Source organism: Sylvia atricapilla, chromosome 8 (assembly GCF_009819655.1).
Source record: "Sylvia atricapilla isolate bSylAtr1 chromosome 8, bSylAtr1.pri, whole genome shotgun sequence".
Classification (NCBI taxonomy): Eukaryota; Metazoa; Chordata; class Aves; order Passeriformes; family Sylviidae; genus Sylvia; species Sylvia atricapilla.
The window spans coordinates 14,286,241-14,302,870 of NC_089147.1; the positions used below are offsets into that span (position 1 = coordinate 14,286,241).

Here is a 16,630-nt window from a genome sequence, read left to right on the forward strand (position 1 = left end):
CGGGCCCCGCGCGCACGGGCGGGCGCAGCGCGGAGCCGGCGCGGCCCCGATGCCGAGCGCCGCCGGTCGGCCCCGCCATGGGCGGCTGCGTGGGGCGGCAGCGCCGGGAGCGGCCCGCCGCCGGCGGCAACACCCGCAAGCGAGCAGGTGAGCGGGGGGTCGTCCCGGCTGGGTACCCCCGCGATCGCGGGCACTGGGGCGGGGGGGGGTCCCTCATCTCCCTGGGGGTGGCGCGGGAGGGTTGCGGGAAGAACGTGGGCACAGGAGGGGCGCAGTCCGCCACGGGACAACTCCCCCCTCTCACAACCCCGGGAGCCGCTCTCTGCCCTCGGGGTTCCCGGACCTCGGAGATCTCGGTTCGGTACGCGGCCTCGGGGGCGGACAGGAACCGGGGATCCCGTCCCGGCGTCCCGGAGGCTTTGTGGGGTCAGGGCTGGGGTGCGCAACGCGTCCAGCCGAGCCCTGCCAGTTCCCGGCTCCTCCCGGGAAGTGCTGTCCGGGGAGGACTGCAGGATGCCGGATGCCCCCGGTCTGGGCTCGGCAGCGTCCCCGGGCACGGCGTGTCCTGCGAACGGCAGGGTCCCGCCTGCTCGGGGTCGGTGCTGTCCCGTACACCTGGCTGCTGCCGGCAGCTGCGACCCCGTCCCCGCTGCCCCGGGGCTTCGGGAGGTGCGGCTAGGGCAGGGAGCGGCTGCGCCGGTCCGGAGAGCAGCGGCGGTGCAGCGGGACCGGTGCGGCCCCGTGGCCCCCCGGAGTTACCGGTGGCCGAACACCCGGGTGCCGTGAGGCGCTTCCCCGTGATGCCATGCCGGAGGGTCCCGGAAACCGCGGGGATCGGTACGGTGGACTTTCGGCAGAGAAGCCGTGGGCTGGTAGGATGAATCACGCCTTTCCTTTGCCGCCTCCCCGGTCGGTGCCGTCGCAGCCGGTAATTACCGTGTTTATGGCAGAGCGGTAGTGGGCGGTAGGAGAGGAGGGGCAGGAAGCGTGTGCCCGGGACGGGACGCCCCGGCCCTCGCCTGCAGCTGGGATGAGGGAGGGAAGGGCGTTTTCCATGGGACGGTGCCCGCCACTCCGGCAGCACGTGCAGGGTGCCGCGGCTACCGGGCCAGGCTGTGCCCGTGCCTGTGCCGTGGGCAGCCGCCCCCACCGCGCGGGGCTCCTGGTGTGCCAGCGTGCCCCGGGGATGCCCTGCTGGTATGGACTGGGGTGACAGTCCTCCCCACCCCGACACACTCTGACCCCAGGAGTGCCTTCTTGCGGGTATCAGTGAGGCCTGGGGTCCCTGGCTGCCTGTTCCCTCAGCTTGGTGAGATGTGCGGCTGTTACCTTGTAGCTCAGGCTGCTGCGATGGGGGTGGGGTCAGATCCCAATATCTGGATCTGTGTGATCCCCTCTCGTGCCAGGCAACATCTGGCTGCAGAGCCTGTGTCTCCATCCCCACTTGCTCTCCTGGGATGGGTCATGGTCCCTTCCTGGTATGCTGCTGGCAGTTGCTGCTGCTTTCTTGCAGTATGTTCCTTCCTGGGAGAGCAGGGCTGTCCCTTGTGCCAGGTGCCCTGGCTGGTTCCTGCCTTTGCTTGCATGGTGCCACTAGCCCGTGGGAGCCCGTGGGAGCTGCTCAGCAGGTGGTGGAGGATGAAGCAAGGCTACAGCTGCCCTCACCAGGCCAGCAGGTCCCAGTACACGAGGACCTACGGTCAGCAGGGAGCGGGACTCTGCCTGCTCACCTCTGCTGCCACAGGGGCCCTGCTAAGCAGCCCACCTGCCTGGCCAGCTCCTGCCCTGGCTGGGGCTTGTTGTGACCCCCTGTGAAGGGATCCTGCAAGGGTTCCCAGCAGCAGGTGACAGCATTGTCCCTGGTGTGGCCAGCTTACCACAGCAGGAGCTGGGAGTGCCCATGGCATGCAGCATCACAACCCTGCCTGGCTCAGGAGTGGACCAGGCAGCGCTGTTGGAAGCAGTGGTGTGTGCCATCTGGCTGACATCTTCTCCAGGGCCTCCAGGGCCTGTCAGTTGGGGCTGCCTGAGGCTCCTGCAGGCAGGGAGCAAGCCCAGGGCAGGGAAGGCTTCAGGTCACATCCTCCTGCCTGGGGGTCCCTCACCAGGGCACCGGCAGGGTGCTGCAGGCACAGGGCAGGAGGCAGCAGGCTGCCAGCCAGATCCTGTTGGCTCAGGTCCGGGCACAGCGAGCGGATGGACCTGTCTGGTGGTGCTGCCGTGGAGAGTTGCACAAGGGGCCAGGAATAGAGCAGCAGGAGGTGATTAGGAGGTGCAGGCCCGGCTGGGCGGTAGCAATAAATAGACGAAGCTTAAGCCCCTGCCTACCTGGGCAAGGCTGCTGGGCATGCCTGTACACACGAGGCAGCCGCAGCCTGTTCCTGCTCATTGCCACAGCCGACCCCCACAGCTCCAGTCCTGCTCCCTCTCCTGGGCCAGCCTCTTCCCTTTGTTGCAAGCAGAGTTGTAGGAATGGTGCTGGCTGGGAGTCCTGGCTCTGAGGACATGTGCCCCAGCCTGGTGGCCATAGCAGTGTAGGGACATGATCCCAGACATGTCCTTTAGGCTGGCTGTGGACACGTCTCCACTGCCCTCCTGGGGCAGGTGTTGCCTCTGACCTTGCTGTGTCCTATGGTGCTGCAAATCCCTCTGGCCCAGCACCGTGACTGCTGAATCGGCAGCACTGGCTGCAGCCGGCTGCCCTTGCTCCTCCAGGGATGTGGGCAGGATGCTGCCTGCCAGGGATGCTTGGTGCCCAGCCCTGGGGTAGCTGAGCACCTGTGCCCCTTTGGGGCCCCTGAGGTGGGTGCTTGCTGGAAAGCAGATGCTTGCCATGCTGGCTACAATGGTCTTGGGTAGGGTGAGGCAAGGCTGGTACAATTGAGAAGGTCACGTAGTGCCTTGTGTCACCACCACATATTTGCTCAGGAGCAGCTACCTGGGGAACTTGGCTCAGCCCACAGCTGGCAGTGGTGGCTGTCTCCAGTGGCTGGGGTGTGTGGCATAACCTTGCCTGGCAGGTCACTGTGTGAGCACAGGCATCTTCCTGCCCAGCTGGAGCCTCACTTTTCCCTTATCCTGTCCCCGCAGGAGGGGGGCTGCCTGACCAGCTCAGGGAGAGGGGTGACAGGAAGGAGCTGTTATTATTCATTGTCCCCAGCTCAGCTGGGAGTGACAGCAACTCCTTCCTGCCCCATGTGTCCAGCCTGGCTGTGGGGCCGATGGGACAGGGCTGTTCCCACAGGGCCACAGCCCAGTGTAGTGAGGACATGGTGATCTGGGACTGGCATTAGGGTGGCTCAGATCCCTGGGCAATGCTGGCTGCTGAAGGTCTATGGGGATGTGGCTAGGGGCTGTTTTGTGGAGAGCCAGCTCAGTTCAGCCCGTTGCTGGGGCAGCTGCAGTCTAGCAGTGATGCCCTCTATCCCTCTGATGCCTGGGATGCTGTATGCCTGCTGTCTTGCCTGCAGCTGGTCCTGTCATCCTGGGGTGGGCAGAGAGGATGGTGAAGTCCTGACCCCCCTTTGCTGCAGCTCAGCCTTTGTAATCTCCTTCTCGTTCCGACTCACCAGCTTATTTCCTGGCTAATTCCCCAAGCTATAAATACTGCTCTGCATCAAAGGGCCCTGAGGCCCTGTGGCCACCCTACAGGGCAGCGACTAGTCCTCCAAACAAAAGAAGCAAGAGTCCTTGTCCCCACTGAGGGCAAAGGGTGTCACTTGGGGCAGCAACAGCTGTGGGGCCATTGGGATCTTGGGCCAGGCTAGCTTTAGCCCAATTACCCCTGGCAACATTGGGGGCTGATCTTCACTGGATAGGGTGATCCCTCAGACCCTTGCTGGGGTGCAGGAGGTCCTCAGGAAGACCCGTGGGTATGGGGAGGTGGGGGCCTCAGGACCCGAGGGGAAACCCTGTCCTTTGGCTGAATATCCCCACCCCTGCAGGCCGCAATGAGCCCCTGAAGAAGGAGTGTCCCAAGTGGAAGAGTGACTACCCCATGACAGACGGACAGCTGCGCAGCAAGCGGGACGAGTTTTGGGACACGGCGCCTGCCTTTGAAGGCCGCAAGGAGATCTGGGATGCCCTGAAGGCAGCTGCCTATGCTGTAGAAGCCAATGACCACAGCCTGGCCCAGGCCATCCTCGACGGAGCCAGCATCACCCTGCCCCATGGTGAGGGTCAGCACTGGGGGTTTGGGTGGGGTATGTGCCGAGTGCCCCATATCTGGGCACATGAGGGTCCCAGGCTGGTGTCCTAGCTGCCATGCAGAGCTCAGCCCAGCCAAGGGGAGTGAGGCGCGCTGTGCCACACCGCTTGGGGTGGCCCTGTTCCCATTTGGGTGGTCCACAGGCATGCCCACACTTTAGCATCTTATCCTGCTGTCTCCAGGGTCCTTGACGGAATGCTATGATGAGCTGGGCAACCGGTACCAGCTGCCCGTGTACTGCCTTGCACCCCCCGTCAACCTGATCCTGGAGCGGAGCGAGGAGGAGGCAGTGGAACCGGCTGAACCTCTGCCCAACACCCGGCGGGAGTTCACCCTCAAGGTGCGCCTCTCCACCGGCAAGGACCTGCGGCTCAGCGCCAGTATGAGCGACACCATTGGGCAGCTGAAGAAGCAGCTGCAGGCACAGGAGGGCATTGACCTGGCCTGGCAGCGGTGGTTCTTCTCAGGCAAGCTGCTCACTGACCGCACACGACTGCAGGAGACCAAGATCCAGAAGGATTTTGTTGTGCAAGTGATTGTCAACCAGCCCCTTCCACCCAGGAACTGAGCCACCCCCTACTTGTTGAGGGGAGATGGCAAGGGGCTGGGGGACAGTGGCACCTCTGGGGATTCCCTGTGCTGTGTATCGGCCCATCCGGAGCTGCTCCTGCTCCCCCCTGAGGCTGCCCTCCACACAGGTGACCCTCCAGGAAGGTCTGCATGGGGCTGTGCCACCATGGTGGCTCCCCTTGCCTGGGGACACGGGCAGGCGCCGTGTTTGCTGAAGGAGGTTCGAGACCAAATGTCTCTGGGGCTGGGGCTCCTCTGCCAGGCAGTGCCGGCAGGGAGAGGCTGTGACCCACTGGGCTCTGGCTTCCCCCTGACCAGGAGACCCGTGGGATGCTGGGCTGGGTGGAGATGTCTCCCCTCTGTACATAGTCTGTATTTATCAATAAAGCCTTTTCATCCTTCCTCTGGCCTTGAGGACAGTCTGGAGGGGGCTGTAACCCGTAGCCGTGGGAGGTCCCTGTAGCTGTCCTGTATCCGCTCCCATGTCAGAATGAGCACAGGATGGTCAAGGGTAGCCTGGACGCCTCAGCTCTGCTCCTTAGTGCCACCCTGACCCTGTCCTGCTAGCCCTGATGGTTTGCCTGCTGGGACCCTTCCTCAGCATTGTCATTGCAGCTGCTTCTCATTGTGGGGTCACTACCTCCCATTCCTGGTGCTTCCCCTCTGAAGGTTTAAGCTTGTGTCTGCCCTTGAGCTGGACGGGACAGTCCGTGGAGGGGAGCAGTCCCAAGACTACCTCCATGGTCTCCATGGCCTGCCTGGTGAAAGTAGTGTCTTTCTGCTGTGGGAGGCTGTCACACTCATGGGACACGGCACCCATGTATGGCCCTGGGAATTTCCCAGGAGGGTAACAGTGACGTGTAGCTGTCTGTCCCTCCCACAGGTCCTGTGCTGGTGGACGGTGCCCAGCGCATTAACTGTCCCAGCACAAGGCAGTGTTGGCCTCATCTTACAAGGGGAGAGTGCTCAGGAGGGTTGAACAATGTTCCTGCTGCCAGGAATAGCTGCCGACTCTGCCTGTTGGCCCCACATGAGGCCAGTCTCCTGCTGCCAGGCTGCCATGTGCTATGGGGCAGGCTAGGCAGCCTCGGGGACCCTGGCAGGGCTCCTCGGAATGTTCCACACCTGAGGTCATCCTCTAAAGCAGCACAGAGGGGCCAAGACTCCTGGCATCCCATGCTGCCTGCTGCTGTCTGAGAGGCTTGAGAGGACCCATTGCCTCCCTCTGGGGTGGGCAGCGCCCCCCCCCAGGCCCCCATTGGTGAAGGTGCCAGGGAGCCTCAGGTACTGTTGGTGGCTGCTGCAGGATCTGATTGCATAGAGACAGGGTGATGGGAGCCATGGGAGCATCTTGCTTGCCCGGGGTGGGTGGCACAGGCATAGGTGCCATGCCTATGGGATTGACCCTGGGTCATGTTCCTGCTCTGCTGACCCTCTTTTGACTGGCTGTCACAGGTTCTGCACACCGCAGCTTCCCATAACAAGCACAGGTGTCCTGGTCAACCCAGGGTGTGGGAGGGGTCTCTTTAAGAGGATGTGGGGCTCGAGAGGTGAGTCACGGCCACCAGAAAGCAGGAGGGTGAGCTCATGGCAAAGCTGCCCCAGTCATGTGGAGCAGCCACAGCTGTTGGTGCCCTTGGGCTGTAGGACAGAGGGGCCATCAGCATAAAGCCCCACGGCCAGCGAAGCTGCCGGCAGCACCAGGAGCCAGGACTGGGAACTCTCTGCCTGTGGCAGCAAGAAGAGGACACATCCTGCACAGGACTGTGCACTGCAGGCAGACATGGAGCTGGATGTGGAACGGGCCAAGGAGCTCATTGAGCAGAAGCTGGCAGAGGAGGAGAAGGAGGAGGTGGGTCCATAGGGCAGGGAAACCTTCCTGGGCTGTAGTAGTACCCCGTTGTACTCTGTCCATCCTTGGCGACATAAGAAGGCTAGCACTGACCTTGCCATCCTGGGGGATATACGAAGCTGTCCAAGGGCTCTCAGGGGGATCAAGTTCCCAACCTGGCAGCTCTAGCCCGTGGGGTGGGCAGGCAAGCACAAGCCCTAGGGCGGCTGAGCAACCCACAGACCTGAGCAGCGAGTGGTGCCATGCCCAGAGCCACCTTCCCCGGTAGGCTGAGGATGGAGGCAGTGGGGCTGCTCTGTGCCCAGACAAGACCATGCAGCACCCACTGTGCCTGTGCAGAAACTCAAAGGAGATGGTGCGCGGGAGCCACCGGCTGTGGAGCGGATGAACACACCTGAGCTGGAGGAGGAGAAGCGCCGTGGCCCCAGGAACTGGGGCCTTGAGGCCATCAAGGTGAGTGAGTTGGGGTGCAGGGTGGCCAGGGGTGGCTGGTGACAGACAAGTCAAAAGGGCACTGTGTGCTCACTAGGGCCAGGAGAAAGTCCGGAGGAGTTCAGTGGATCTGAGGCGGGAGATCATCGATGTGGGCAGCATTCAACGACTCATCGAGCTCCGCAAGCAGCGCCGGCAGCGCCGGGCAGAGCGGGCAGCCACCCCCGAGCCCACGCCACCACCTGAACCCCTGGAGATTGTACGTCAGGAGGTCCCAAGATGTGGGAGGAGGTTTGCTAGGATAGGGGCTGGACCACCCACAGGCCAGCCTCTGGGTCACCCTGCCACTCAGAGACCTCCGTGGGGAAGCAGGGCAGGGGGCCCCCATGTTATTCCCTTTCCTGCACCCCTGTGCTGCCCCAGCTCTGAGCCTGTCCCATTGCCAGGAGGGTCCTGTGGAGCCAGAGACCTTCTTGCGAGCTGCTGTACAGGGCAAGATGCACGTCATTGAGAAGTTTCTGGCCGACGGTGGCTCCCCTGACACATGTGATGAGGTAGCTACCCTGGCAGCTACTGGTTGCCCCCTAGCTGTGCCATGTCACCAAGTCCTGCATCCATGCCCCACCGTGCCTGTGGGTGAGAGCTGGGACCCTTGGGACAGGGCTGGGGGGTACAACCAGACTGGGCAGGGGAGGATGCATCCATCTGCCAATGTGCTACCCTGTCCCCCAGTTCCACCGCACAGCCCTGCACCGCTCCTCGCTGGAGGGACACATGGAAATCCTGCAGAAGCTGCTGGACAGTGGGGCCACTGTTGACTTCAGGGACCGGGTGAGGCTGAATCCTGCTTCCAGATGCATGCTGGTCTGAGCATCTGGGTGTGTTGCAGCCAGAACTACAGCAAGACGGGGGACCCTGCAGTGGGGCTGTGCTGTCCTCATCATGGAGGTGGCTGCAGACAGGGCTCTGCCAGTTCAGGTCAAGCAGGGGGACCTGATGGGGCAGGGGACAGACACAGGGTAGGGGTGTCCCCCACCATGACACAGCACTGTATGACCAGCTGGACTGCACTGCCGTGCACTGGGCCTGCCGGGGTGGGCACCTGGATGCTGTCAAACTGCTGCAGGACCGTGGGGCTGACCTCAATGTGAAGGACAAGGTGAGCAGGGCAGAGCAGGTCACAGGGTTGTGCCAGGGGCAGAGGCATACCCTAGAGTACCAGAGCTGACCCTCTGCTGGGCTAGCAGGTGTGGGTGCTGATTCCCTCTGATGTCCATCTCATCCCTCCCCAAGCTGCTCAGCACACCCCTGCACGTGGCCACCCGAACCGGACACCTTGACATTGTGGAGCATCTCATCCACTGCGGGGTGGATATCAATGCCCCAGACAGGGTGAGTGCTGCAGCCATGCAGGCATCACTGGGAGGCAACACTGATCTCTCTCCCTTTGTTGACCCCTCCATGGGCTTCCAGAACCCACAGTGGGGCACATCTGGACACACACATCCCTGCCCCAGAGTGGTTGCAGCCACAGCCAGGTCTGAGACAGGAACAGTCCTCCTTGTCCATGTGGACATTGGTGTGCTGGGGGCTGGGAAGCAGTGGTGGGGACAGGAATAGGGTCCTCGTCCCTGGACCACAATCTCCAGTGAAGGTGTGTCTCTCACAGGAAGGTGACACAGCACTGCATGATGCCACACGGCTCAGTCGCTACAAGATCATCAAAACTCTGATCCTGCATGGGGCTGACATGATGGCCAAGAATGAAGTGAGTGTGTGAGATCAGCACCAAGGCCATTTGCTGCCCCACCATGTTGCACCACCCGGTGCCCAGCCTCTCTCTGCCCACTCTTACAGGCTGGCAAGACCCCGACAGACCTGGTGCAGCAGTGGCAGGTGGACACACGCCAGGCGCTGGAGACCAAGGAGCAGCCACAGGGGGAGATGGAGGTCCCTGCATGATGGCACCAGGCAGGGACCAGGGGCTGGGCTCAGCTCCAAGGAGCAGGATCCAGACAAGGCTTGTCTGTGTCAATAAAAGTCAGCAAAGAGCAAAAGAGCAGCGTTTGGCTCCAGGTGGATTTGAGGTTGGGCAGCCTGCACCAGGGTTGATGGGCCTGGGGAGGCTGGGTTATCCTGGGAGCAGGGTTATCTGGCAGCATGATGAGCCCTGCCCCCCATCACTAGGACTCAAGTATTGGTGACATCAAGTGGTTCAAGGACAGGACTCCTCGCTGCAGGGCACTGATTGCTCACAGTCCTTCAAAGTCGCATGTGAGCAAGCTCAGGGAGGAAAATGCATAGATGACAGCTCAACCTGAGTCCACATTGTGCTGGACACTGGGGCTGTGCTAGAGAGCAGAAGCTGTACCCATACTGGACGACCACTTTGTGAGGTTGGATGGTTTCTTGTCCTTCTGCCTTTCCTGCTGCAGCCATCCCTGGGGGACACGTGGCCCCTTTGCACACATGCTGAATGCAGTGCTCACTGCTCCCTATATGGAAGTGTTCACACACACCCGTTTACAGGAGACCCTACACTGAGAGCTGGATCAGGTGATCCCTTGACCAAAGCCCTGGGACTGCTTGCAATGCCTGGTCCCTCACTTACCTTGCAGCCTAGCCCTGTACGAGGCAGAGGGATGGCCGCCAGGGTTGGCGAGCAGAAGGAAAAGCACGGCCGCGGTGGCCAAAGTTCACCTGGAGGGGCGCTGAACTCCTTGCAGCCCGCTCCTGAAGGGGGAAGAACATCCTGAGCTCATCTGGTACCACCCCCATGTCATCTGCCCAGCAGGGTTGTGGGTCCCTCACGTGTTAATGTCAAACATTAACAGCCCCTTGGTGAGGCGAGCAGCACAGCCAGCGGCAGCACCCAGCCACCATGGCATTCAGCACCCGCCTCACCTCTTCCCTCTGGCCTGCCCTGGCAGCTCTGCGCTGGGCAGCCCCCAGGCAGTGCCGAGGGCTCAGCACCCCTCAGGGATCAGAGCCCTCATTCAATCTTGGGGGCATCTTCCCACCCCTCACCACCCCTTTCTCACCCACACAGGAGGTGGACTATGCCCAGCTGGAGGGGAACCTGCGCCGCTATGCCAGCATCCCTTTCCGAGGTAAGCACTGCCCACTGTCCTTCCCCATGCAGGCTCCCGTCAGATCCCTGCCAGCCACAGAGGCTGTGCGGCAGCATGCAGGCAGCCTGCCAGCTTCCCAAGGGTGCTCAGCCTCCAGCTGGACTTTGCTTTGGGACTGGCAATCCCTTGGGTCACCCACCTGGGGCCCTTTGCGTGGCATGTGCTCAGGCACACTAATGTGTCCTTGCACAACCCCACCACATGCCAGCACGTGCTTGCACACACACTCCACACATGTGCAGGCTTGCACACATGCTCCATACATAGCTGCAGGCTTTAACCTATGCGCTGCAGTCCCATGCACACTCTCAATAATTCAGGGGATATGTATCTGTTGATTGGATGCATAGATGATAGGAGAGGAGCTGTAGCAGAGGCTGCAGACTCACAAGGATGTTCCCCAGAGTCTCTTCTGACCAGGAGGCTGGGACTGCAAGGACATAGGCAGGAGAGGGCACACTATGGGCTGTGGAGCTCTGCCTGGCTGCTAGCAGCAAAGAAGGGAGTGAGAGAAACAGGGGTACCTGACAGTCCTGGCACTCTTCTCCTGTGCCTGAACTCTGCCCTCCTCACATTTGTGTTCCAGGGCTGGTGGCACTGGGTTCCAACGGGGAGTATCCATACCTAGCATCCCGTGAGAGAGTGGAGATGGTGAGCTGCGTGCGCCGGGCTCTGCCCAGGGACCGCTTGCTGCTGGCTGGCTCGGGCTGCGAATGTGAGTGCCTCTGTGGGCAGCTTGGGGGCAGTGCAGGGGCCGCGTGTTCCCCCCCGGAGCACCCCTCACCCCTTTGCCTCCTCCGCAGCCACCCAGGCCACCATTGAGCTGACAGTCAGCATGGCAGAGGCAGGGGCTGATGTGGCACTGGTTGTGACACCCTGCTATTATCGGGGGGCCATGACCACTGCTGCCCTGATCCATCACTACACAGAGGTGAGCGACGTCCAGTGCCCACCAGCAACCCCAGCTGGGGCAGCAGGATACAGGTGCCCAATGTGTCCCCAGTGCACCTCAGCTACTGAAATCTGCCTGTCTGCCCGCAGGTTGGTGATGCATCCCCCATCCCTGTGGTGCTGTACAGTGTCCCCGCCAACACCGGCCTGGACCTGCCCATGGAGGCTGTTGTCACCTTGGCTCAGCATCCGAATATCATTGGAATCAAGGACAGCGGTGGGGATGTGAGTGGGGCAGGACTTTCCCAGGCTGCTTACCACCAAACCTGGATCTAAGCTGGGAATGGGGAACTGGGACTTGCAGCCCTTTGCTGGACCCCAGGGCTGCCAGCAGCCACCCTGCAGCAAGGGGGACGGGGTGATGCCTGCCCTAGGGCATAGCATGTCTCTCCCCAGATCACTCGCATGGGGCTGATGGTCCACAAGACGAGGCAGGAGGATTTCCAGGTGCTGGCAGGATCAGCCAGCTTCCTGCTGGCGAGCTATGCTGTGGGTAAGTGCAGCTGCCCATCCTTGGCTGGGACACTGTCTGAGGACACTGGCAGAGGGAGGCAGGCGAGAGACTGGGAGGTGTTGGCTAGCAACAGCATGCTGAGCTGCCTGCCAATGTGTCCTGGTGTCTCTAGGTGCTTCTGGGGGTGTGTGTGCCCTCGCCAATGTTCTGGGTGACCCATTATGTCAGCTGGACCACCTGTGCCGCAAGGGCCAGTGGCAGGAGGCCCGTGACCTGCAGCATCGCCTCATTGAGCCCAACATGGCGGTGAGCAGGCAGAACGCCTGGGATGCTGAGGGGAGGGGGTGCCAGGCCATGACAGAAGCAAGAAATGGAAGTCCCTAGGGCTGCAGCAGGTGGAGGGGTGTTTCAGGGGGACAGGACAGCACAGCACCTTGGCCAGCAAGCCGAGATGGGTTGGAGGTGAAAAAGTGAGGAAAGTGCCAGCCCTGCTGTGTTAAGGAACAGCCTGTCCAATGGCACCGGGCACTGCCTGACCCTCTGTGAGTGCCTTGATGGCTATTTATAGGCAGCAGTGTGTGTGGGGGAAGAGCTGCTCCTTCCTGGCCCCCTCATCCCACTGTGGAGTGGCCTGTCCCTGCTGCAGAGCCCAACATGCCAGAGCTCCAGTGGAGTCCTGTAAGGGTGTGCCCTGCACCCCCACCCCACAGTGGGTACTTCATGGGGTGCTGCAGTCACCTCACACCCTGCCAGCCTTGCAGCCCCACATGGAGAGGACAGGAGTGACGGCGAGCAAAGGAGCAGGGGCTGCACAGCAGAGCCCAGAGAGCATGCTGGCTAGAAAGCCTTTCCTTCCACAGGTCACCCGCCGGTTTGGGATCCCGGGGCTGAAGAAGGCCATGGAGTGGTTTGGCTACTACGGAGGTCCCTGCCGTGCACCCCTGGCCCCTCTGAGCCCTGCCCAGGTTGAAGAGCTGAGGAGCACCTTCAGTGCCAACGGGTGGTTGTGAGGTGTTCTCCATCTGCTCCTTCCTACACCAGGAAGGTACAGGAGTCAGGGACCCTGGGAACTGGGGACATTCTGGGGACACACACTGGGAGGTAGCCAGGAGAGGGCTGCCCATGTTACTCTTTCCTGTTGGACTGAGTTGCACTGGGCAGAATGGGTAGAGGACGGCAACTGCAGGCCAGCCTGCATCTCTGCCAGCCCCCAGGGTCCTGTTGTTTTCACCTGGGAGGGGGGGGATCCTTGTGCTATGAATAAACCTGCCATCTCCTCTGTGTGTCTGCAGTCCTGTCTGTGCAAGGCCTCCACACCATCCCTGCTCCCAGCAAAAAAGACATGGCACGGGTGTTTGGCAACATGGTTTACTCAGCTGAGGCCCGTGCAGGCAGCAGCACAAGGCAGGATCACAGCAAGGCACGGGACCCGGTGCAGGCAGAGACTGGCAGGGAGGGCACAGCCCCTGGAGCCCTGCACTGGGCAGTGAGGGCTGCCAGGACCCCTGTGTCACAACCAGTCAGACCGCACCGGGGGTGAAGGTGAGCATGCAGTGGGGAGATGAAGGATGCATGTGGGGGCAAAATGGGGAACTGTGTGCCCCCTGCCTGCCCCTTTGCCATACCTCTATCCCTTCCCACCCTGCCCATGCCTCCTGCTCCAACTGTGGCACCCCATGCAGCCCTGCTCATGTTCCTCATTCCCGGTTCCAGCTGACCCTTCTCCTTGCTCACCATTGCTACCATCCTCCACCAGCATGCACCAGGCTGGGCATTCCCCAGTCTCTCTTGGGGATGTTGCTGCTGATGTTCCCAAGGCAGTGGGTGGATGGGTGGATTGGCACAGGGATGAGGGGAACACAGCCCATTGGCTGGCCCTGAGAGCAGGCTGGGTTCTTTGGGGACACAATGTCACCGTACCCTGGGCATGCAGGGGAATGGCCAGTCACCCAGAGCTGAGGGTGCAGGCCACGGTATGCCCAGGGTGCCCACCCTTGCCTCCAGGACCAGGGCAGCAAAATGAGCCAGGAGCTGCCCCTCTGGGGGCACATGGTGCAGTCAGCAGCTTCCAGCCAAGGCACCCTGGCAGTGGGGTCAGGGACCAGCCTCTACCCCCCTGCTCCATCCTCTGCAGCTGGCTAGCAGCCATAGTGGTCCACAGTCTTCCTGGGGGGAAGAGGGGCCAAGCCCCTGTCACCCTGCCCTTCTGCTGCTCCAGCAGGTGCCAGGGCTACAGCCAGAAAGAGAAGGCACCACGGCTGCCCCAGGGCACTTGGGTGGAGAGCGGAGGATCCCATCCCCTCCGGTGGCAGGGGTTCGGCAGGAGGATGCTTGGAGGGGACGAAGTACAGGGAGGCACCCAGCAGTGCACATCCCTTCTCCAGGGCCGGCAGGGCCAGTCACTGCCCAAGTAGGGGGGCCCCTGCTCTGGTGGGAGGGGATGTGGGGAACCATCACACTGTCAGGCTGTGGGCAGACTTGGAGGCGCCCTGGGCCCTCTGGATGATGGCTGTGCACTTCTCCCGCCGCAGCAGCTTGTTGTTCTCAAAGAAGCCCTCATTGCGGGGCACGCCGTGGGAGCCATCAGGGAAAGTCAGGAGACCTGGGCAGGGGAGGGAAGGGCTGGGAGTGAAGAGGCAGGGAGCTGCACCCACCGGGGATGGGGCCAGGGAAGGACGGACGAAGCAGGAGATGCTGCAAGGGGCTGTGCTGAGCAGGGGCCTGCACCATGCCACCAGCACTCACCGAAGCCATACACGCGCCCGCCTTTGAACTCGCCCTCAAAAGTCATGTTGTCACAGCGGGTGAAGACTCCAACGCCATTGAACTTGCCCTGCACAAACTCCCCCTCGTACCTGTATGGGAGGATCTCCTAAGGAGGCAGCTCCCCACGGCAAGTGGGAATGCCCAGAGAGGCGTACGCAGGAGTGCCGTGCCCACCTGGAGCCATCGGAGAAGGTGAGCACACCACAGCCATGGAAGAGCCCGTTCTCAAAGTGTCCCACGTAAGCAGTGCCATCAGCAAATGTCAGCTGTCCGATGCCGTGCCTGCGACCTAATTGAGAGCAGAAATGGGCAGCAGTGCACAGAGGCGGGACCTGCCCCAGCGTGGAGCTGGGCAGAGATGTGGGGTTTGCTTGTCCCCCAGTACAGGTGGCACCTTTCTCTCCGGCCACATCTCACCTTCTTTCCACTCGCCGCGGTACTCCTCCCCGTTGGAGTAGGTGAAGGAGCCTTTGGTGAGGGTCATGGCAACAGCCTCCAGCACAGCAGGACAAAAGCTAGCAGGGAGAAGCACAAAGAGATGTTGGGCAGGGAGAGCAGCTTGGCTTGCCAGAGCCCTTGCATCCTCTCAGCTTGCACAGAGGCACCTGTCTGCCCTGAGGACAGCTCTGCTAGGGCACAGCATAGATGAGGAGGTGACCCCAGGAGCACAGCTGCCCTGCCTAAGCTCTGAAACCCCAGCCGCCAGGTTCGGGTTGCTGCCCGCCCCACTGCAGGGCTCAGGGAGATGTGAGCCCACGGGGGTCACAGCCCTGTGAAATGTGAGTGAGTGGCAGGAAGAGGAGTGTGGCAGCAAGTGGCTGCCTCCATCATGGCACTCCAGCAGAACCCCAGAGGTCCTCCACTACGGAGGCTCAGGCCAGGGGCCACTCTCAGTTTTGCTGGGGCAGTCCCAGGCGGAAACAAGCATTTTGGAGAAGAGATGCTTGCTGGATTGCGTTCAGCGGCAGTTCTTCAGAAGAGGGAACAGACAGCTTGTGGCGTTTCCAGATTCAGCATCAAGGATGGGCAGACCCAGCTCACACCCAGGGATGAGAAGACACTCCTCCTAAGAGGGACAGCAGAGACAGGATCCTGGGCCTTCAGGGCTTTGTTCCGCTACCGAGGGTTTGCAAACCTGCTTGCCAACAGCAAGCAGTCCCTGAAGCCCTGCACACTTCACAGAGCCCTGTCACGCAGCACAGCTCTTCCCAGCACACAGGGAAGGGACCAGAATAGAGACAGCCCCGCAGGTGGGCTGGGCGCTGCCTCTCCAGCAGCTGCCGGTGCAGCTCAGGCAGTGAGAAGGGGCTCTCAGCACCTGAGGGGTCTATCTGCTTACAGCCGGCTGCGTATCACCCAAGATGTGGGCACTAAACCACATGAACCAGCAGGACGCGGCACTCAGGAGCACAACAGGAACTTGCCAGGGCTTTGTGTCCAGAGAAATGGCCCCAGCCAAGGCGAACAGCGACTGAACAGTGCTCTCTGCTGATGGGAGGGACTGGGAGCGCATCGCCGGCTCCCACCTTGCAGCCGGCCCAGCCATGCCAGGCGGGGGAGAGGGTCCTACCGCGGGCTGTGACACTTCAGCCGGAGGAGAGCACCCCACGAACACTCCAGCCTGCCCAGCAGCCGGACGCGCCCGCGCTGGGATCCCACCGCCCAGAGCCTGCACGTACCGCGCCCGCCGCAAGCAGGGACAACGCGCCCAGCACAGCCCGAATCGCACAGCGGCCGAGGGGTGCACGACCCTGTGGAATCACACATCCCAGGGCAAAGGCACGGACATCCTGCCCGTGACACGCACCCACGGGGGATGCGCGCATACCCCACCTGGAGTGTGTGTCCGGGGGCGTGACCGCGCCCACGGGTGGTGCACCCACACGCCGAGCTACGAAGATCCCGTCGTGTCTCTGTCCCCGCGGGTGATGTGCCCAGTCCCCGCCGTGTCCGTGCACCCACGGCTGATGCACCCACACCCCAGTGTGTTCATGCACCCACGGCTGACACACGCGCGCCCCACCACCGGGACACGCGTGGCGATGCTCACGGGCCCGGTGCGTGCCCAGGAGCGAGGCGGGCGGGACTGGCGGCGCAGGGACCCGCGGCCCGCGCTCACCTGGCTCCGCGCTGTCCGCCTACACCGCTCCCCACCACGTCCCGCTGAGGGGCGGTGGCCGCCACCGCCCCTGCCAGGACCCCGCCCCGCCGGGCGGTGCCACGCCGCCAGCGTCCATCCCCGCTCGCCGTTGGCTGTTTCCACGGCA

The 16,630-nt window shown here is 62.3% G+C and overlaps 4 protein-coding genes across 6 annotated transcripts; 3 read left to right on the plus strand and 1 right to left on the minus strand.

Moving 5' to 3' along the window:
- Positions 1-12: 12 nt before the first annotated feature.
- On the plus strand, positions 13-5,179 carry UBTD1 (ubiquitin domain containing 1). Its single transcript, XM_066323740.1, has 3 exons — positions 13-147; positions 3,945-4,172; positions 4,390-5,179. Exons 1-3 carry the CDS (start codon positions 78-80, stop codon positions 4,773-4,775), a joined length of 684 nt encoding a protein of 227 aa, XP_066179837.1. The 5' UTR covers positions 13-77; the 3' UTR covers positions 4,776-5,179.
- A 143-nt stretch (positions 5,180-5,322) lies between these two features.
- ANKRD2 (ankyrin repeat domain 2) lies at positions 5,323-9,118 on the plus strand. Of its 2 annotated transcripts, XM_066323739.1 has the most exons (9): positions 6,110-6,629; positions 6,969-7,082; positions 7,159-7,320; positions 7,508-7,615; positions 7,794-7,892; positions 8,122-8,220; positions 8,355-8,453; positions 8,731-8,829; positions 8,919-9,118. In XM_066323739.1, the coding sequence occupies exons 1-9, from the start codon at positions 6,561-6,563 to the stop codon at positions 9,021-9,023; spliced, it is 954 nt and encodes a 317-aa protein (XP_066179836.1). In that variant the 5' UTR covers positions 6,110-6,560; the 3' UTR covers positions 9,024-9,118. The 2 variants fall into 2 exon arrangements, with proteins under 2 accessions (XP_066179835.1, XP_066179836.1); XM_066323738.1 differs by lacking the exon at positions 8,919-9,118 and having other exon boundaries at positions 5,323-6,629; positions 8,355-8,800.
- A 20-nt stretch (positions 9,119-9,138) lies between these two features.
- HOGA1 (4-hydroxy-2-oxoglutarate aldolase 1) lies at positions 9,139-12,876 on the plus strand. The gene is made up of 7 exons (XM_066323737.1): positions 9,139-10,171; positions 10,779-10,907; positions 10,996-11,123; positions 11,234-11,368; positions 11,540-11,636; positions 11,770-11,903; positions 12,458-12,876. The coding sequence occupies exons 1-7, from the start codon at positions 9,943-9,945 to the stop codon at positions 12,605-12,607; spliced, it is 1,002 nt and encodes a 333-aa protein (XP_066179834.1). The 5' UTR covers positions 9,139-9,942; the 3' UTR covers positions 12,608-12,876.
- Positions 12,877-12,951: 75 nt separating this feature from the next.
- Positions 12,952-16,544, minus strand: MORN4 (MORN repeat containing 4). Of its 2 annotated transcripts, XM_066323745.1 has the most exons (5): positions 16,483-16,544; positions 14,781-14,878; positions 14,538-14,652; positions 14,343-14,452; positions 12,952-13,763 (listed from the first exon to the last, which is right to left on the minus strand). In XM_066323745.1, exons 2-5 carry the CDS (start codon positions 14,845-14,847, stop codon positions 13,543-13,545), a joined length of 513 nt encoding a protein of 170 aa, XP_066179842.1. In that variant the 5' UTR covers positions 14,848-14,878; positions 16,483-16,544; the 3' UTR covers positions 12,952-13,542. The 2 variants fall into 2 exon arrangements, with proteins under 2 accessions (XP_066179842.1, XP_066179840.1); XM_066323743.1 differs by lacking the exon at positions 16,483-16,544 and having other exon boundaries at positions 13,661-14,199; positions 14,781-14,896.
- Positions 16,545-16,630: the final 86 nt, after the last annotated feature.